Source organism: Myotis daubentonii, chromosome 2, assembly GCF_963259705.1.
Source record: "Myotis daubentonii chromosome 2, mMyoDau2.1, whole genome shotgun sequence".
Lineage (NCBI taxonomy): Eukaryota > Metazoa > Chordata > Mammalia > Chiroptera > Vespertilionidae > Myotis > Myotis daubentonii.
In genome coordinates this window covers 26,462,902-26,484,451 of record NC_081841.1, presented here as the reverse complement: position 1 = coordinate 26,484,451, position 21,550 = coordinate 26,462,902, and the positions used below count along the sequence as shown (strand labels likewise).

Genomic DNA, 21,550 nt, shown 5'->3' with positions numbered 1-21,550 from the left:
CACACACATACCTACTGCATCCTAGTTAGGCTGAGGATATTGTATGGGAAGATTGAGTAGCAAACAGAATCATAATAGATGCTGTACTTACTTTGGAGTTCATGGGGAAAACGAGAAGATCTAAAGAGAGAAGAAATACAAAACACGATGCACTTTGGGGCGGGGTAGGGAACATATGACCCAGCACTCCCACTCCTGGGTATTACCTTAAGGAAGTGAAAATTTATGTTCACACAAAACATTATACCTGAATGTTATAGCTGCTCTATTCATATTTACCCCAAACTGAAAGTAACCTAAATGTCTTGCCAGTTAAATGGATACACAAACTGATACATTCCTACAATGGGATTTTACTACAGATACAAGCAGAGCATGGATGCATCTCAAAGGCTTTATAAGTGAAAAAGGCCATCTCAAAAGGTCACATACTGCACAATTTCATTTATATGACACTCTGGAAAAGACAAAATGGTGGGGCTAGAGAACAGCTCAGAGGTTAATGGTCAGGGGAAGGTGATTATAAAGGAGTAGCTTAAGCCGAAACCGGTTTGGCTCAGTGGATAGAGCGTCGCCCTGCGGACTGAAAGGTCCCAGGTTCGATTCCGGTCAAGGGCATGTACCTGGGTTGCGGGCATATCCCCAGTAGGAGATGTGCAGGAGGCAGCTGATCGATGTTTCTCTCTCATTGATGTTTCTAACTCTCTATCTCTCTCCCTTCCTCTCTGTAAAAAATCAATAAAATATATTTAAAAAAAAAAAAAAGGAGTAGCTTAAGAGAGTTTTGGGGGTGAAGGAATTGTTTTGTGTCCTGGTTGTGGTAGTGGTTACAAGATTCCATATATGGTTAAAATTCATAGAACTGACGGGGGTGTCATATTTAATAAATACATAGGTTCAGTTGGGGAAGATAAAAGTCCTGGAGTTGGATAGCAGTGATGGTTGCATAATAATGTGAATGTGCTCAATGCCACAGAGATGTATACTTCAAAATCGTTAAAATGGTAAATTTTATGTTATGTTTACATTATCACAATTTAAATAAGTGAATGAACGAATAAATGAATGAATAGATAGATAGAATAACAAAATTCATAGAACTATACAAAAAAATAGTAAGTCAGCCCTAGTGGGTTTGGCTCAGTGGATAGAGCATTGGCCTGCGGACTGAAGGGTCCCAGAGTCAATTCCAGTCAAGGGCACATGCCAGGGGTTGCAGGCTCAATCCCTAGTAGGGGGCATGCAGGAGGCAGCTGATAGATGATTCGCTCTCATAATTGATGTTTCTATCTCTCTTTCCCCTTCCCTTCCTCTCTGAAATCAATAAAAATATATTTTAAAAATAGTAAGTCAATACTATGCTGCTGTAAAAAGGAAGGAACTCTTACCATTTGCAATGGCATGGATGGAACTGAAGAGCATTATGCTAAGTGAAATAAGCCAGTCAATAAAGGAAAAATACCACATGATCTCACTCATTCATGGATAATAGAGACTATTATAAACTTTTGAACAATAATAGATACAGAGGCAGAGCTGCCTCAAACAGATTGTCAAACTGCAGCAGGAAGGCCGGGGAGGGTTGGAGGGCAAGAGGGAGGGGGGTAAGAGATCAACCAAAGGACTTGTATGCATGCATATAAGCATAACCAATGGACATAAGACACTGGGGGATAGGGGAGGCTAGGGGACTGTCAAGGGCGGGGGGGGGGGGAAGGACACATATGTAATACCCTTTAAGCAATAAAAAAAAAAATAGTAAGTCAAATACTTAAAAAGTACTCTGAAAGCAGAAGGTACTGACGGTGATCACAGGGATAAGGGAGGGTACTGAGGAGGTAAAAAAGTGGTCCCTTCAGAGTTCTGATGTTATGCCACCCCTCATAATTGGTAGCACAGGCCAAAAGCGGGCCTTGCATCCTAAGCCTCCCCCCTTTTTCTCTTGGGTGCCTCAGAGAATTGAGTGGCATTTGGGCATTGATTCTTTTTGCGATTCAAATGTAAAATCAGGAGTAATGGAATGAATATTTATGTGTTGGATTGTCAAGCTTTAAAGACAAAAGTCCCCCAATTCAGTGTCTCATGTGGATGGACCCTGCAAATAGGACGTACAATATCCATCTCTGCAAGGTCACAGTGCTCGTTTGTCCTAATCTGCATGTGCTGATCAGACTCTGACTGAATGAGAAGAGCCATTTTTCAGAGAAGTCAACTACCCATGAAGGCATTTGCTCGCCCTCTTCATTGTAGTAGAGCTGCTTTCATTTGTGTGCTGTCATTCACGAGATCTAACTCTGATTGACCTCGTAAGGACCTGGTGGTCAGTACAAGACTCTGGATGCCCTCAACGTTAAGAAGAGCTTTTGTTCTGTTTTCAGAACCTGCTCTTTCTCCAGGCTCTTTCTAACACAAAAACTCAGTCTTTACAGGACCAGAATTTTTCATTTGCTTCTGATAATGATGATGATGATGTTGACAATGACATTAATAATGATAATGGTAGTAACAACAGCTAACCTAGTATACTTTTCATGTGCCCAGCACTGTGTTAACTCTTTGCCCAGATTAACTGGTTGAATACTATGAACCTTATTACATAGGCACTATTATTAGCCTCAATGTACAAATGTGGAAACTGGGGCAAAGGGAAGTTAAATGTGTTGCTTCAGGTCACTCAGCTCTCAAGTAGGGGGCTAGAACTGGATCTCAGGAAGTTGGATCCAGAGATTCTGCTGTCTCTTATCCCTTCTAGCATGAATGCTGAACTCATTTGTACAGAATTCATCTCCCTTCATGATCCAGCCCTGCCCCCTTCTTAAGCCTCATTAGGCTCTTGCAATGATAAGCTCTCGTGGTCTGTGATCATGCCCAGGCTCTCTCACTGTTCTGTCTGCACAGACTGTTGCCTCCATCTGGAAACCTCTTTGCTCCTCTTGTCTATCTGGAAAACTCTCCTTTCAAATCTTATACCCATGCTACAGCCTCTGTGACCCTGTTCCAGACAGTACCCTTTGCTCTGTGCACCCACTGCTGAATGGACAGGTTGCTCCATAGCACCCATTACGTCATTCGTTATGCCCTGGCCACACCAAGCTTGTCCCCTTGTCAGGTCTCTGTGTTTCCTGTTCCCTGGGCTCGATACATATTCCCTGATCTTTGCATGTCTGCTTGCTTCTCATTGTTCAGCTTTCTGTGCAGATGTCACCTTCTCAGAGAGGCCTTTTCAGGACAGCGAGTCTAAACTTGTTCTCCTACCAATCACTCTCTATTCCATATAATAGCTGTCTCCATTTCTTCATAGCACTTCATTTTCACTACTTGAAATTATCTGTGTTCCAGTTATCTATTGCTGCACAGCAAACTACTCCAACTTAGTTGCTGAAAGCAAGAACCATTTCATTGTATTTCACAATTTTGTGGGTCAGATATGTGGGCAAAACTTGACTGAGTGATTCTAAGTTTTGTGTGGCATCAACTGAGGTCACTCAGTGTTCAGCTAGTGGCTGGGCTGGGCTGGGCTGAAAGGTCCAAGATGGCTTCACTCTAATGTCTGGTGCCCCAGCTGGAAGGACTGTAAGGCTGGGTTCAGCTGGGACTGTAGGCAGAAGGATTTCCATGTGGTGACTCCAACATGGTGGCCTTGGAGTTGTTGAACTTCTTAGAGGGGGGGATTGCTTCTCTCACAATGAGGTTCCAAGAGGCCCAGGTGGAAACTGCAAAGCTTCATGTGACCTAGTCCCAGATGTCCCAGCGTGTTATTTCTGCACATTCTATTGGTCAAAGAAGTCACCAAGGCCAGGTCAGAATCAAGGGGAGGGGACATAGACCTCACCTCTTGATGCAAGGAGTGGCAAAGAATTTGTGGCTAACATTAGTCCACTACATTAAATTTTTTAAAAAGAAGTGAAAAAATAGGCTTATCTGCCCCACTTCTTTACAATGTCAATTCTTTGAAGGCAGGATCTTAGTCTTCTGTAATACTGTATCCTCAGCACCCAGAAAAGTATCTGCACATGGTAGATGCCAACAGATACTTGCTGAATTTCTGTATAAATGAAAGAATAAATGAATAGGCAAATGAATTAATGAAAAAGTAAATGATTAAAAATTGAATAAGTATTTAGATTTCTGACACTCTGGTATGGAAATGTCTTAAAAAACAGATTCTGATTTATTTTTCATCTTTTATCCTCAGTTCCTGATACAGTCATCTGCACTAATAGATGCTCGGTAAATATTTGCCAAATGAATTAATGCATTTTAATTATTATCGTTAAAGGAGATAAAATGACTTATTCCAAGCACATACATAGGTGTTGAATTAATAATGCCTTATACATAGGAAAATCAATTTGTATATTTATTTAATAAGTAAAAATGAAATGGATCAAATTCCCACTTCCCTGACTTCTTCCCTTTCCCTTTCTCTCTGTAACAGGCTGTGTAAGAGGCTCTCTAGGGAGAAGGCAGCAGCCATAACAGAACCTTCCAGTCTGATCATCTTTGGGTGGGGGCAGGGCCCTTACTCCTGGCACCTTTCTCCTTGCATGACTTCCAAGTCTAATTCACTTTGAGGTCATTACGATGAGGCTGAGATGATGATCTGAACAGCTCAGAAGGCTGGATTCTGACTCCTTGACCCTCTCAAGGAGGAGCAAGTGAGATTACAGCTCTCATAACATTCTGGTATTGTTTTGCCCTTGCACAAGTGTGTGCTTGCAGGAAGTACTGAAAGCCATGTGTTGGATCCAGAGAGGGAGTGGGAGTTGGCATTTGACATGCCATCACTCCCCAGTAAGCAGGAATGGGACTTGTGGGCTAGCGTTTGAGCCCGCCTAGAAAAGGCTCAGCTCCTGGGGGACAAGTCCTCCTCCTTCACCACATGGCCTCAGACAATTTACTTGAACTCTTCAGGGCTTCAGGTACCTTCCATTTTGTGTTTTTATTTCCCTATCTGAAACTGGTGTGTGTGTGTGTGTGTGTGTTGTTTTGTTTTACAATCCTAATCTGGGCAACTCTAGAAAAAAATTCCAAGTTTAAGGAAGCCCTGTTTTGACCACAGGTGACTAGTAAGAAAGAAGTATTGTATATGAGCTTCAGTTTTATATCCCACATATGAGTGAAATCATATGGTTCCTAGTTTTTTCTGCCTGGCTTATTTCTCTTAGCATGATATTATTTTCAAGATTCATGTTGTTGCAAATGGCACTATTTCTTCCTTTCTTATGGCTGAGTAGTATGCCATTGTATATATGTACCACATCTTTATGTAGTTCTCCATCAAAGGACACTTGGGTTGTTTCCATGTCTTGGCCACTGTGAATAATGCTGCTATGAGTATAGGGGTGCATATATTTTTGTGAATAAATGTTTTCAAAATTTTCAGGTAGATCTCCAGACTTTTCCATATTGGCTGTGCCAGTTTACATTCCCACCAGCAGTGAATGAGGGTTCCTTTTTTCCACAACCTCTCCAACAATTGTTATTACTTGTCTTGTTTATCATAGCCATTCTAAAGGTGTGAGGTAGTATCCAATTGTGGTTTTCATTTGCATTTCCCTAATAGCTGCCAGGGTCCAACCCCAGCAGGTCCAGGGGTTCCCAAAGGCGTAGACGGAGTCGGCGAAGAAGGAATGACACGGAGACAGCGTTCAGTTGATCAGCAGCCTAGCCAGGATCTCTAGCCCGGATCTCCAGCCAAGTTCTGGTCTGGATCTCCAGAGAGGTTCTGCTGTTTATTGTCTTGTTACATCCGTATTTATACCAGTTGATTTTAATCCTGTCAATTTCTATTACAAAGGCTAGGGCGTTTCTTATCTCCATTCCAGGGAGTAAAGATTATGTAGCTTAAGCATGATTGTTTGTAGTGATTAACTACCCGCCTGGCACTTAGTTAAGGAGTTTCATCCCCTCCCTGACTTCAGGGAAAAATTCCTACCTGGGGAAACAACCTTTCTAGGAGAGGCATCCCCTCCCTGACTTCAGGGAAAAATTCCTACCTGGGGAAACAACCTTTCTCAGAGAGGTGACCTTGGTTAAAACACACAGCGTTAAGGGGAGCAAACATATTAAGAACAGTATGCTATATACGCCAGGTCCCTTGAAACATATGCTGTGCAGATGTTTCTTTCCTGCAGCGACTGTGTCAAGCAGCAAGGATGGACCGGCTTCCGGCAAATAGCTAGTGAAGTTGAGAATCTTTCCATATATCTGTGAGTCAGAGGGAAGAGGGTGAGGAGGCAATAAAGGGTGAAGGGGACCAGACATATGGGACAGAAGGTGATTTGACTTTGGGTGGTGGGCACACAATGCAATATTCAGATCATGAATCATAGAAACATACACTTATATAAGCTTTTAAAAAATATACTTTTATTGATTTCACAGAGGAAGGGAAAGGGAGAGAGAGATTGAGACATCAATGATGGGAATCATTAATCAGCTGCCTCCTGCACACCCCTCATGGGGGATTGAGCCTGCAACCAGGCATGTGCCCTTGACTGGAATTGAACCCGGGACTCTTCAGTCCGCAGGCCAGCACTCTATCCACTGAGCCAAACCAGCTAGGGCCACTTATATAATCTTATTAACCAATGTCACCCCATAAATGTAATAAAGTAAAATAAAGAAGAAGTGCTGTATAAAATTCCCTACTTTAAAATAAGACTGGGCTTTTTAACCCAATACTGGTCTCCTTGATGTATTAGATTTTTAAATTTTTATAAAAAATTGTTTCTTGGGGTCCAAGAAATATATTTTAAGACTCCTGGGTCTTGACAGTACTAAATTTTTGTCTTTCCCAAGCCCCAGAGAGCATTGATTGCCTCTCAGGTTAAAGAAGTGCTACATAATGCCTCACGGCTTAGGGTGTTTTATTACACGGCATTTACTGGAAGCACCAGGTATTTGGAATATTATTTTTAAAAACCTGTTTTATTTAAACCTCACCAAGCTAGGACAAGAATTTTCAAAGGAAAAGGCCAACTCAGTTCTGCTTCTGCTTTGGCTAATTCTGGAGTGATGCACTCTCTCCCTGTTGGTCCCCAGACTGGCCTAGTTTAAGGAACAAATTAGAGAATAAGAGTTTTCAATCTTAGGGAACATTGCCTACCATAAGACAATTTTAAAGATTAGAACTTCATCCTTGTAAAAGCAGTTAATAATTTTGAGACTTCACCATGTGCCAGATACTGTATTAAGTGGTTTCCTATACATTACCTTATTATTCATGAAAAATAATACTTAGAGGAAAATGGGGCTTCATGAATATAGTAACTTGCCCTTGTACACACAGCTGATCAGAAGCAGAGCTGGGATTCAAATCTATGTCATCTGCCTCCAAATTGTCTGCCTTCCACAGGACTTTGCCTTTGCATTCTTCCAGGGCTGACTGATTCTCTGATTGTTTTCTTAGGGAAGGTGCTTTAACTGTAAGAGCCTTGCTATGTTCTTATTTAATTCCTTCAGTGTTTTAATTGCTTTAATTCATTTTCAAATATTTTCTCCCAGTCACTGGCTTTTCTTTTCATGATCCTGGGTTCCTCAAAGAGAAATCCTTAATTTGATGAAAACCAGGTTATCTTTGGTGTGTGTGTGTTGTGCTTATGGTATTATATTTAAAAAATCGTTGTCTAACTCAAGGTTACAAAGATTTTTCTCCTAAAAATGTTATAATTTTAGTAATTATATTTAGATATACAGCCCACTTTGAGTTAATTTCTATATATCTTGTGAAGTATGGAATGAAGTTCTGTTTATAGCATATGGGTATCCAATTGTTCCAACACCATTTGTTGAAGATTGTCCTATCTCCACTGAATTTCCTTTGCAATATACATGTGTTGGTCTGTTGGTAGGCTTGTGTTGGATTATTCTTTTACAGTGATCTCTTTACTATTTCTATTCTAATGTCACACTGTCATGTACTAAAATAAGTCGTGAAGTCGGATAACGTAAGTCCTCCAGCTTTGTTCTTTTCCAAAGTTCTATTGTCTGTTGAGGTCCTTTATCATTTCTTTAGCTTTTAGTTATTCAGGCATATGGTTATAAAACAGCATCTAGAAATCTAAACATAACTTAAAATTCAAAGTTATTAAAGAGTAATCTGGAAACTTTCCATAATCCAGCTTCATCAGGAAATGAGGTACTCTAGGTACTCCAGATTCCATTTGGCTAATCAAAATTGTTCCATATACCTTTCGTGGATTGCCAATTTTAAAAAAGAGAATATAAAAATTTATATCATAATTAATATTTCAGAAGATACCTTGGACCCTAAAGTATCTTAGTCACAGTGAGCACTGGTTGTCGATGTCCTGGCAAAGTGGAGAATTACTGATTAAAGGGAGTTTATTTGCCAAAACCGGTTTGGCTCAGTGGATAGAGCGTCGGCCTGTAGACTGAAGGGTCCCAGGTTCGATTCCGGTCAAGGGCATGTACCTGGGTTGCGGGCATATCCCCAGTAGGAGATGTGCAGGAGGGGCACATCCCCAGTGGGAGATGTGCAGGAGGCAGCTGATCGATGTTTCTCTCTCTTCGATGTTTCTGACTCTCTATCTCTCTCCCTTTCTCTCTGTAAAAAATCAATAAAATATATTTTTAAAATAAAAAAAAGGGGAGTTTATTTGGTTACATTGCTGCCTGCAATGGTATCTATTCTACTTGTGACTTGGAGGAAACCTTTTTTCAGATATCTGAAGTGTTATAATTGAGAGTGATGTGCATAGCATTTTAGTATCCGTCGCTTTCAATAAAGAACATACTTGTTCTCTTTAAATTTGCTGAAGACAATGAGTTGTAGTATTAATTGATCCCTGATAATGTTAGCTACCACTGCCACAGTGTGACAGTTGGCAAACTACTTGTTCTCTTTGGGCCTCAGTTTCTTCATTGTAAAATAAAAGGTTTGAATTAGCTAACCTTGAGTGGCTCATCCAACTCCAATAATTCTTTGACTTTTTTGTAGTAACTTCATTGACTTAAAAATCGCAATCCTTTTCAAAATAATTAAACAAAAACTCTTAATGGCAGAAAGCACTGTGGTAAGTCAGACCGGGAGCTTTTTAAGTCAGAAAGTAGTGATATTTGATATATTACAGATAGCCTAATACCACTGCATGATTCTACTTTTAACTATGGCCAACTCTGAGAAAGTAGGATGGCATTTATGGTTCCTGGTACTGTGTCCTGTTGTGGTCCTTGAAACCCATATTCTGAGATGCTCTTTAGCTTCTCAGATTAAGGAAAGGAGAAAGAATGGCTCTAAGAGAATGGCCCTAAGAGAATGACTCTAAGCCAAGGCTACTCCAAAGGTTCAGTGTACTCCTTAATTGGCAGGTTAGAGTTTCAAATGTATCTCCCAAGTACATGACATAGTATTGAAACCAAGAAGACTTTAAAAAATATCTACATCATTTCCTATGCCAAAGCATAAGAGAGCTACTCTTGTCATATCCTATCTGTTCATTGCGATATAAGATGGCCCCCAAAAATGTATACACACACTTTGAATAATTATAACGGCAATGTTTATTAAAATACATTTCATTTTCAAAATTGAACTATCAGCTGTTAAAGTGTGCATACATTTTTGGGACATGCTGTACTAATAGAATGAGAAGCTCCAAGAGCATTAAGTTTGCTAGAGAATACAGAATATAACTATGAATTAAAATACTAGTAATAAAAGGAACACTTATTGAGTCTATTTATTGAGCACTTATTGGATGCAAGGTGCTGTATGAAGAATTTATTATATTTTATATCATTTAATCCTCCCAACAATCTCAAAAACTCAGAGAGTTCATGTTCCTTGCACAAGGTCACACAGTAGTAAGTGGCAAAGTTGGTCATCAATCTATATCTGTATCAGTCATGGAGCTTAAATTCTTAGTGACTACATCAGAAACTATCTCTCATAACTTAACCAGCTCATTTAGAGAGTAATAGAATTTGTAGTATGAATTAGAATGATCTTCTAAACAAAGAACACCGAGGACTGATGGTTTGCGATGGGGTAGGCTTAATGGAAAAAAGAACTCATACAAGGTTCCCTGAGAAATTGCTTTGAGTTATATTTTGAGACGAAGAGTATGAGTTGGCCTAGAGAGAAAGGTGAGTTCATGCTTAGGGGACCTATTATAAAGATACAAATGAACAAATGATATGTTTAGGGAGCAACACACAGACTCAGTCATTGCAGGGCAAGAGCCAGAAATAAAACTGATGCCATGGAGTGAAAATCCAAGAGATTTCACTTTATTATGGTAGGCACTAGCGAGCCACTCTCAGTTCTTAAGCAAGGGAGGATACCTAATTAAAACTGTATTTTATTTTAAAATATATCCTACAACTTATGTAGGATGAATATGAGCTTTAAATGCATCAGGGAAGGTCAAGAGAAAATTCCTTAGTAAAATGTATTTGATACCCAGCAAATTATTTTCAGGAATACTATGCAGCTTGCCTCATCAAGGTCCTATGGCCATAATAGTGCAGGGACAATATATTTAGCCCCCAAATAAGAGGCCTGGAAGCAGATTTTACACAATGTTCAGAAATAAAGGCGATTAGTGTGCCACGGCTTGTTTCCATTGTCATTGGTATTGTGCAGTATGCATAAAAGGAGCACACAGGGGTTATAGATTAGTCAGGCAAATAATTCTCAAATTGAGTTGAATTGAAGTCCACTTTTGGGTGACTCCTGGGTGAGGGTTAGTGTATTTGGTGAACTGTAGTTGGGTCTGCTCCTTTATAAATCCACTAATACTAACAATATTTCTTCACACTTTCTGAAGCATTTTCTTTCTCTTTCTCTCCCTTTCTATCTCTCCAGTTCCAGAGACCTAATGACTTCTCACCCCCTTTTCGCTTTGGGACGGTGCCCAATGGCAGCACAGAGAGGAATATTCGCAATAACTACGCAGAAATGCATGCCTACATGGGAAAGTTCAACCAGAGGGATGTGGATGATGCATTGCTCTCCCTGAAAACAGGGTAAGAACTGCTTCCAAGCTCAGAGTCTGTGGTATGTTTCTCACATTATTAAACATACATTGAATCAGATGTACTATGTTGGGGTGCCACACAAAGTTACAGCAGGGAATACTTCACTTGCTCTTCATGGATTTCCAAGTTAAATTTGACAGTATAATTCAGGCCAGTGCACAAGGATTCCTATGCTATTATTGCTTCTATGTGTATGTTTTACAATTTGCATCAATGTAACCATGAAACAAGAATTTGAATAGATATAAAAGTAGAAGTGAAGAGTCAATGATAAGGTTCATGTGTTACACATCATATAAAGACCTGTTGAACAAGAGGTGAAAATGATGGTTCTAGTATCTCATAGACAAGGGAGAAATAAAACAAAAAGGGTAAACATTTTTAGACAACAAACAATAAGAATATGTTGACTGATCTCTCATTCTGTTTTTGTTGTTGTTATTCTTTGATCCAGCCCTATACTCTAGGAAATATTTGTTCATTAAAAGGAGCTCATGATCTGCAAATGTGTTGGCTTGCATAATCCCAGCCACATTGATCTCTTTACTCATTTGGCCTCCTGAAACCACAGCTGTCGAATAAGACAGACAGTTGAGCATTATAGATGTTGGGGTTTGGGGGGTCAAGGGGTCCTGTAGCTAATTTCCTGTATTGTATGATAAATAGCAATAGTTGGACCTTCTGGTGGCTTCAGTTCTGGAAGAGCCACCAGATGCATGGTTACCTAAATACTGTTATTTAAGTATTTTGGTATGTTATAATATGACTCTCTCTTTTTAAAAATTTATCTTTATTGTTGAAAATAATACAAATGTATCCTTTTCCCCCCATTAACCCCTTCTAGCCCACCCTCACCTGCCCCCTGCCCTAGGCCTTCACCACACTATTGTCTGTGTCCATGGGTTATGCATATATGCATATAAGTTCTTTGGTTAAGCTCTTCCCACTCACTTACCCCACCTTCAAATGACTCTATCTTATCACCATAAAGTCACAGCAGATTTTAGAAGATGGGATTTGAGCTTGGGGATAGGACTGGGTTGATTGGTCTGGCCCTTGGTACACCACAGTTATTAATCATATCAAAGCTTTCTATAGGGTCCTCAGGGGCCTTTTTAAATATGATGCAAGGCTTATCACACCAGAAAGGGCTTATTTTTTCCTGAGGGGTAATAAAGCTAGCTTTTCTTACATAAGTAAAGGATAATGGATGCTTTTCTTGAAGACCTCTCTATTATCCATATGGTTATGTCTGAATTTCTTCCTCTACCTTTTATGTGCTTGAAAGTTGCTTTCAAATATTGATTTATGCCTTCCCGCTCTTACTCCTAGTCTACTCACGTCCCTACATATTCCCTTCTTGCAAAATACAATATGAAGGGGTAGGTAAAAGTAGGTTTATAGTTATGAGTATACAAAATACAGAGTTTATTCTTGTATTATTTGTTTATTCTTGTATTATTTACCATACAAACAACTGCAAACCTACTTTTTTCCGCCCTGTAAGAGGAGGTTCTTATATATGCTTAGGAATTCGAGAGATCTGAGTTCTCTATGTTGCAATCTCTTGTTAATTTCACACATTTTCTCTTAACACAAGCCTGTGCTGCCATCACCCCAACTATTCCTTTTTCCTTGTGCGGCAAAGCAGAATATTGAGACCTTTCTGACCACAAAAATAGCACTGCACATCTATTGAAATACATACACCTACACTTATGCCCACTCTGGACTGTAATGAACTGGAAAATGAAAAATGTTATATAAATCTAACCCATGCTATTTGTTGTTATCATTGTGATGGTTACTTTTCATTATTTCTGTTATTATTTTTATTGATTCCTTTTTACTTCCTCTTCCTTTCAGACCCAGCTTATGAGTTGGCTTCAGGCCAAACTTACATTCTCATCATTCCCAGTAGGAGGGAAAGAACTCCTCCTTTCAACTTGAAATCACATAAAGAATAACCTGGGGTAGATTCTGGCTGAGTTCCAACTTGAGCCTTTCTTTGAACCAATTCTCCCCACAGTTTTCTGGAACCCTACTGCTTCATGTTAATGTCCCCATAGGTAGTTCTGTACTAAAATTCCTCCACTGTATTGGGTTTCTTTCTTGCACAGGAAACTGGATGCCTTCATCTATGATGCAGCAGTGCTCAACTACATGGCAGGCAGAGACGAAGGCTGCAAGCTGGTGACCATTGGCAGCGGGAAGGTCTTTGCTTCCACTGGGTATGGCATTGCCATCCAAAAAGATTCTGGGTGGAAACGCCAGGTGGACCTTGCTATCCTGCAACTCTTTGGAGATGGTAAGTTAACAAAAGGAAAGTGCCTTCTTAGCCTCTTCTGATGGCCAGTCCAAAACATCAACCTGATTTCTCCATTCTGCTAATCCCTGCATCTCCAGGAAAGCATGTCACAATACACTATGAGATTTGGGGGTTTGTATTAGTTTCCTAAGGCTGCCATAACAAAGAACCACAGAGTGGCTTAAACAACAGAAATATATTGACCTACAGTACTGGAGGCCAGAAGTTCAGGATGAAAGTGTTCGTTGGTTTCTTCTGAGGGCTGCCAGGGAGAATTATTGCATTTCTGCTGTCAAGTTCCGGTGGCTTTTCCCTTTGTGCATGTTTTTTCCTTTACATGCATGTGTCCAATTTCCCCCTTTTTCAGAGCATTAGTTACATTAGATTAGGGGTCCACTCTATTCCAGAATGACCTCATTTTAACTAATTACATCTGCAATGACCCTGTTTCCAAATGAAGTTCACATCCCAAGGTACTAGGGTTAGGTCTTCAATGTGTGAATTCAGGAGACACAACTCAAGCTATGACAGGGTGAAAGACAGGACATAAGATTAAAGTAGTTGATCAAGGAGGTATATTTCAGAATTGCAGGCTATGATCAAACCTCCAGGGAGTAGGAGAGGCTGATATAAGATGTCCCAAACAATTATCTCACATGTGGGCAAAGTGGATGGAACTTTGGAAAGTCTCTGCTCTGTGTGTATCCAGAGGAAGGGTAGAGAAATCAACTTGTGTCCATCTACTCATTCTTCCCTTTCTCCTATCATGTTCTTTCAACTGGAAGAGGTAGGAGGCAGACACCATAAGGTATTCCCCAGTGCCATTCTGGCAGCAGACTGAGCAGCCAACTTGCTTTGAAAAAAATTGCATCTCCTATTTCATTATAGCATGTTTTCTGCATCCCTTTTCATTTTATTGTCCAAAGTACCTCCTCCTCCTATTGGTCTCAGAGAAGCTAATCCAGTTACGGTTGAGCAACTTGACTCTACTTGGCCCCACGGGCCATCAGCAAAGCAGTTCTCTAAATTATGTCTGCAGAATCCTTGCTGTTAGGGATGAGATAAGAGGCAGAAGAGTACAACTGGATTTCAGACTCAGGTGCAGTGGTTGCTCCACTAGTTAGGAGAATCACAGTTTGGGCAAAGAAATGAATATAAGATGATTTGATTGATGTTGGAAAGAGGAGGGATTACAGCTGGGCTGTTAACTGGACATTTTGGTGTGAGAGCTTCTATGATTTTAGTAATAACAGAGATCTACCTCTGAGGAAGAACAGCAATAAATCTGATTTGAAAAAGTGACCAAAGCTCTAGTCGGATTGCACAAAGTTCAGATTTTTAGCCAAACCAGAACTATTGGAACAGGCAATTCCTTTCATGAGATTTTCAGAATGTTGCTCATCTAGAATTAGATGCATTCCAGGGCACATGGTTTCTTTCATTTCCCTTTTGTTTAGGTTCTCTACATTTCTGAGTCCTAGTATGTAGTGAAATGGATAAAGATTATTGAAACCTGACATGAATTGAGTCCATCAAAGCTCCTTTAAGCAGTGTTAAAAGGAGGCAGGTCTGAATTTGGTGGTCTCATTTTATTCAAGCTCACTTCCCTTTACTCTTAATGTTTGTATTTTCCTTGGCAACAAAAGACCAGTAAGTCTGAGGGTCCCTAGGGAATCAGTCAATCTCTCTGCTAATCTCTGTCTTTCCTCTCTTAACACAATTGCTTTGCACATTTGTTTAAGAGCAATTTTCTGAATCACTTGTTTGATGATGTTATTCCTCACTGTCTACAAAATAAAGTGCCAAATGCTTAGTCTGATGCACAAGCCCTCAGCAATCCTGCACCAACCTTTTTTATTCAGCTTTCTTTGCCTACTTGTACTCTGTTTGAACTGTTCCGCATGCCTTTCCCTAAACAAGCCTTCAATTTTCCACCTTCCTTCCATTGATCCTGCTATTTTTGCTGCCTGGAGTGCATTTTCATACAATACACATTAAAATACACCCACTCACCATGCCCACCTCCAAGTATTATCTCTCTCATGAACACCTACTGGCCACTGACCCACAAAATTACTTGCACTAATTTGAACTCTTGTTACTTGCATATAGTTTATCATATTGATTATGTATATACTAATTTACACTGGATAGATAATGGAGAGCAGTTAATGTCTCATATCTTTGTATTTTCTACGGTACCTTTATTAAGTTTTCATTGAATACAATGAATATTTATTGACTATAATAGTATTAATAAAATTACTGTTAACTATTAATTTTTTTTATGTCTCCCTGTCTCTTTCTCTCTCATGTTTTTCTCTCTCTCTTCCCCAACACCCCTCTTTCTTCCTTGTTTTTACTCTTCTGCTCTTTACTCTTTACCTGTTCTTCCTGCCCTGTTTCCAGGGGAGATGGAGGAGCTGGAAGCTCTCTGGCTCACTGGCATTTGCCACAATGAGAAGAACGAGGTCATGAGCAGCCAGTTGGACATTGATAACATGGCAGGAGTCTTCTACATGTTGGGAGCAGCCATGGCTCTCAGCCTTATCACCTTCATCTGTGAACACCTTTTCTATTGGCAGTTCCGGCACTGCTTTATGGGTGTCTGTTCCGGCAAGCCTGGCATGGTCTTCTCCATCAGCAGAGTAAGTGGGCTGATTTAGGTGCCTGGAGCCTATAAAAGACAGCTTAGTCTAGCATTGTGCAAAACCGAGAGACCCAGGAGGGCACTGACTCCAGCCTGTGCTGTTGAAGCCAGAAACCACATCATGTATGTCTCCCCAGTGGGGTTGCATGACATAATTTCCAGGGGCTTAAAAAACAGGTGCTGCCCTAGCCGGCTTGGCTCAGTGGATAGAGCATCAGACTGCGGACTGAAGGGTCCCCGGTTCGATTCCGGCCAAGGGCACATGCCTGGTTTGCGGGCTTGATCCCCAGTGGGGGGTGTGCAGGAGGCAGCTGATCAATGATTCTCCTCATCATGGATGTTTCTCTCTCTCTCTCTCTCTCTCTCTCTCTCTCTCTCTCTCTCTCTCTCTCTCTCTCTCTCTCTCTCTCTCTCTCTCTCTCTCTCTCTCTCTCTCTCTCTTTCCTTCTCCCTTTCTTTCTGAAATCAATAAATATATTTTTTTAAAAAAGAAAAAAAAAACAGGTGCTGCTACTTTTTTTCCTTCAAGAAACAGCTTTCTGTGTAGGGTTTGGACATTTGGTTTTCAATGAGAACTGGCAGATCTATCAGAATAAAAAAGTTGGCCTTTTACCAAATGCCTTTCATCACCATTAGTTAATTCTGTATAGGCTGCCATAATAAATTAATCCTTTTTAAAAAATGATATTCCTATTCAGATAGAGAAATATAATATGTCTCTCTTATTCTAACATACATACGTATATTATTGTTTTATTGTTCCCCTCTGTGTTTTAACCATGTGTGAGTTATGGGGAGTTAAAGAACTTAACAGAACCTTCAGAAATAAGTCCTGACCCATAAGAAATTTACATTCCAGAAATGTCCTTAATTGGAGCAAAGTATAACTCTGAAGTTGCTCTTTATTTAAACTTCTATGTTTCTAGTCCAAGCTAAGGATTTATAACATTTTTAATATGAACATGTCACAAGGAAGAGTAAGAAAAAAGGAGGAAAGTGGACTTCTCATTAAATTGTTCCATCTTTTGATCGTTTTCCGTAGTATTTCACTGATAGAGAACAATTTCCTCTTGGCTATTAGTTGATTCAGGCTATTCAGTAACATTGGACCAGGATGACAGAACTTGTGGCCCATGAGTCATGTTGATTCCTTGTGTGGCCCTTCCCTAAGGTCCTAGATAGGGTGATGGCAGAAACAATCAGAACTGGTAACCTGGAATAGAAACCCCATTCATAGCCCTTCTACATAATCAATGCCTCTGTCATGGAAAAATGCTTGGCATTTTCTCCTGGCCATGATTAAAAATGGTTAGAAGGAGACCTGACAAAGAAAGTAGAGTAACCTTACCTTGACCTATGTTGCTGTGTCCTCTGGGACAGTGAGGCTCAGCTCATCTAAACCTTTCTTCTTTGCTATTTAGTTATCATCCTCCTTCCAAAACCTCCTCTCCTCCCATCTCCATCCATTGGGACAACTTCCCTTTTCAAATTATCCCCCTTCTTTTAAAGACACAATTCAAACAACCTCCTCTTCAAATACATTCCCTTGCCAGGGAGAAAAGTTCCAAATTTGTCCACCTTTCAAGGCAGGGAGCAAGATATTAGCAGGAAGTTGGCCTGACTTTTAGACTTGAACCCAACCCATTCCTTCTCCTGGGCAGTGGTGTTTAAGGTCCTGCATACAGGGAGTTCTCAATCAATACTAATTTGCTGAGATATTAATTAATTATTTATAAGATTGAATGAAAAAATATAAGAATAAAAGCAGGAGCTAAAGAGAGAACAAATAAAAGAATTCAACAAGGAAATTATTTATTCCTATTTGGTAGTAGATCTCTGTCCCAATTCTTCCCTCCCATGGTGTGGGACGCAGCAGGAGAAAAATCTGTCTTTGACCCAAGGGCTGCCTAATTCTCTCTTTGAATTTAGTTCATGCTTGGCTCAAGAAGAGAACTGCTTAGCTGTTATTTGGTGATCAAAATTCTAAAAGCTGCTCAAAATTTGTCAGAGCTGGAAAAGAAAGGCAATTGTGAGCTACTGAGCTCCCCTGTGCTTTCCTGCCAGCCAGTGTGGCCAGCCAGGGCAGAGCAGGCTCAACATCTGTGGAGCGTTGCTACTGATTTCCAGAAGGCTGACAATATTTTCTGCTATTGACCAATACCATGTATCAGCTTTAAGATGTGAACCCTGGGCATAAAATGGAACATCAGTGCAAGTCACTGAGGGAGTCAGGGCAAGAATGTCTTGTGATTTTATCCTATTTGCTCAAGTCACTTGTTGTAGTCGTGCACCCTCTCAGATAGCCAGCTAGGCCACGAGCTTAGCTCCTAATATGCTACTTCTAAATGCAAGGAGATAAATCTTGCAAGCTTCTAGCTAGCCACATCTTTTTACGAGTATATAAGGCTATCCGTTTCATATTTTCCCTGACTTTTCTTATCATTGGGCAATTAGTAGTGGGGGCGGGAGGATTCTTTACAGTCATGTTTTAGCCTCACTGGAGACCTAATCCTTCCCATCCTGACTGTTCTGCAGGGTATCTACAGCTGCATCCATGGAGTGGCTATCGAGGAGCGTCAATCCGTGATGAATTCCCCGACCGCGACCATGAATAACACCCACTCCAACATCCTGCGCCTGCTTCGCACGGCCAAGAACATGGCCAACCTGTCCGGGGTGAACGGCTCGCCGCAGAGCGCCCTGGACTTCATCCGCCGCGAGTCCTCCGTCTACGACATCTCCGAGCACCGCCGCAGCTTCACGCATTCCGACTGCAAGTCCTACAACAACCCGCCCTGCGAGGAGAACCTCTTCAGCGACTACATCAGCGAGGTGGAGAGGACTTTCGGCAACCTGCAGCTGAAGGACAGCAACGTGTACCAGGACCACTATCACCACCACCACCGGCCCCACAGCATCGGCAGCACCAGCTCCATCGACGGGCTCTACGACTGTGACAACCCGCCCTTCACCGCCCAGCCGCGCTCCGTCAGCAAGAAGCCCCTGGACATCGGCCTCCCCTCCTCCAAGCACAGCCAGCTCAGTGACCTGTACGGCAAGTTCTCCTTCAAGGGTGACCGCTACGGTGGCCACGACGACCTGATCCGCTCCGACGTGTCCGACATCTCCACCCACACCGTCACCTACGGCAACATCGAGGGCAACGCGGCCAAGAGGCGCAAGCAGCAGTACAAGGACAGCCTGAAGAAGCGGCCGGCCTCGGCCAAGTCCCGCCGGGAGTTCGACGAGATCGAGCTGGCCTACCGCCGCCGGCCGCCCCGCTCCCCGGACCACAAGCGCTACTTCAGGGACAAGGAAGGGCTACGGGACTTCTACCTGGACCAGTTCCGCACCAAGGAGAACTCGCCTCACTGGGAGCACGTGGACCTGACCGACATCTACAAGGAGCGGAGCGACTCGGTCAGCGGAGGCGGGCCCTGTACCAACAGGTCTCACCTCAAACACGGGGCCGGGGACAAACACGGCGTGGTCGGCGGGGTCCCGGCGCCTTGGGAGAAGAACCTGACCAACGTGGAGTGGGAGGACCGCTCCGGGGGCAACTTCTGCCGCAGCTGCCCCTCGAAGCTGCACAACTACTCCTCGTCGGTGGGAGGGCAGAACTCGGGGCGGCAGGCGTGCATCCGCTGCGAGGCTTGCAAGAAAGCGGGCAATCTGTATGACATCAGCGAGGACAACTCCCTGCAGGAGCTGGACCAGCCGGCGGCCCCGGTGGCCGTGACGTCCAACGCCTCCACCACCAAGTACCCCCAGAGCCCCACCAACTCCAAGGCCCAGAAGAAGAACCGGAACAAGCTCCGCCGGCAGCACTCCTACGACACCTTCGTGGATCTGCAGAAGGAAGAAGCCGCCTTGGCCCCACGCAGTGTGAGCCTGAAAGACAAGGGCCGGTTCGTGGATGGGAGTCCCTACGCCCACATGTTTGAGATGCCAGCTGGCGAGAGCACCTTTGCCAACAACAAGTCCTCAGTGCCCACTGCCGGACACCACCACAACAACCCCGGCGGCGGCTACATGCTCAGCAAGTCGCTCTACCCTGACCGGGTCACGCAAAACCCTTTCATCCCCACTTTTGGGGACGACCAGTGCTTGCTCCATGGCAGCAAATCCTACTTCTTCAGGCAGCCCTCGGTGCCAGGGGCGCCAAAAGCCAGGCCGGACTTCCGCGCCCTTGTCACCACCAAGCCAGTGGTCTCGGCCCTTCATGGGGCTGTGCCAGGCCGTTTCCAGAAAGACATCTGTATAGGGAACCAGTCCAACCCCTGTGTGCCTAACAACAAAAACCCCAGGGCTTTCAATGGCTCCAGCAATGGTCATGTTTATGAGAAACTTTCTAGTATTGAGTCTGATGTCTGAGTGAGGGAAGAGAGAGGTTAAGGTGGGTATGGGAGGGTTGGGCTGTGGGCCTGCGGTGGTGGGCATGTCACGGAGGGTGACGGGGGTGAACTTGGTTCCCATTTGCTCCTTTCTTGTTTTAATTTATTTATGGGATCCTGGAGTTCTGATTTTTCGGAGGGCAACCCTGGTGACCAGCACCATCTCACCTCCCTTTCCAGTTCGCTCCTCCTTTCCCCACCTGTCAGTCATTCCCGTTCCCAAGAGAGGATGCAGCAGGTTCGCTCAGCAAGGGAGGCCAAAGTGGAGAAAGGAAGTGGCTGCTTGTGAGCTTCCTCCTAGCATGGAAGGACTCTGTCACCCACTTCGAGTGAAGCAAGGAGAAGCAAAAGGAGGCCACGGGAGCACAGGATAGCTCTTCCCAAACTGATCTTTATGTTTAGATGAGGCAGCAAAAGCATTCAAATAAGACCATTTAGCATACTTGCCTGTGAATCATGAAGAGAGGCTTTTGCTAAATTCTTGTGGCTTTGATGGCATCTGTTTAGGGATCATGTGCCAAACAGAGGCGGGGAGGCCATGTGTGTTGGTATATAAGCCAAAATGTTTGCTTCAATTCCATAAGACTCATTAGTGGTGAACAAAGGTCATTGGTGGATGATGGAAAGTACATCATAGCAATCTTTCATGGTGCCTTAGAGGCAAGAGAGGGTGGACTGACTGCGTGTGCATGTGTGTGCAAATACACTTGCACATATGTGATGTGTACACACACAGAGTCAGGGGCCTATAAATGTAGAGAAGGCAACCAAGCCTCATGTTTCTTTCAATATTTCTCAGCAGTGTGCTTGTTTGGCTTATATACAAACAGAGATGGTCATATGTTACCTGAATGTTGGCTGTCTCCTCCCTTCACCCTTCCTGAATGAAGAGAATGGAAGTTCTTGTTAGAGAAGATTCTGTGGTCTAGACAAAAAGGTGGTAAACAATCCTACAAGAGCAAGGTACAAAAGTGATTTCTCCAGCTGCCAATACTTTCAACTGGTTTTGGCCAAGAACTTTCCAGGAAGGCTAAAGGGAAGTAGAAGTAGCCATGATCCTCTAGAGAGCAAAAGATTCTATAAAGCTCTCTTGAGCTTTAGACCCTCAGCTGGTCAGGGCTTGGGGAGGAGCTAAGTAAGGCTTTGGAAAATAGGGGAGTAGTTTGTGGTAGGGTAAGTGAGAGAGGGGGA

General features: G+C 42.5%; 1 protein-coding gene across 1 annotated transcript in view; it reads left to right on the top strand.

The window, feature by feature from the left end:
* Nucleotides 1-20,339, top strand: part of GRIN2B (glutamate ionotropic receptor NMDA type subunit 2B) — a 429,133-nt gene extending 408,794 nt beyond the window's left edge. The window contains exons 10-13 of the mRNA XM_059682258.1: nt 10,835-10,995; nt 13,128-13,315; nt 15,725-15,963; nt 18,501-20,339. Of these exons, the coding sequence (XP_059538241.1) occupies nt 10,835-10,995; nt 13,128-13,315; nt 15,725-15,963; nt 18,501-20,339 (2,427 nt within the window). The remainder of the gene's footprint in view (nt 1-10,834; nt 10,996-13,127; nt 13,316-15,724; nt 15,964-18,500) is intronic.
* The last annotated feature ends 1,211 nt before the right edge of the window (nt 20,340-21,550 follow it).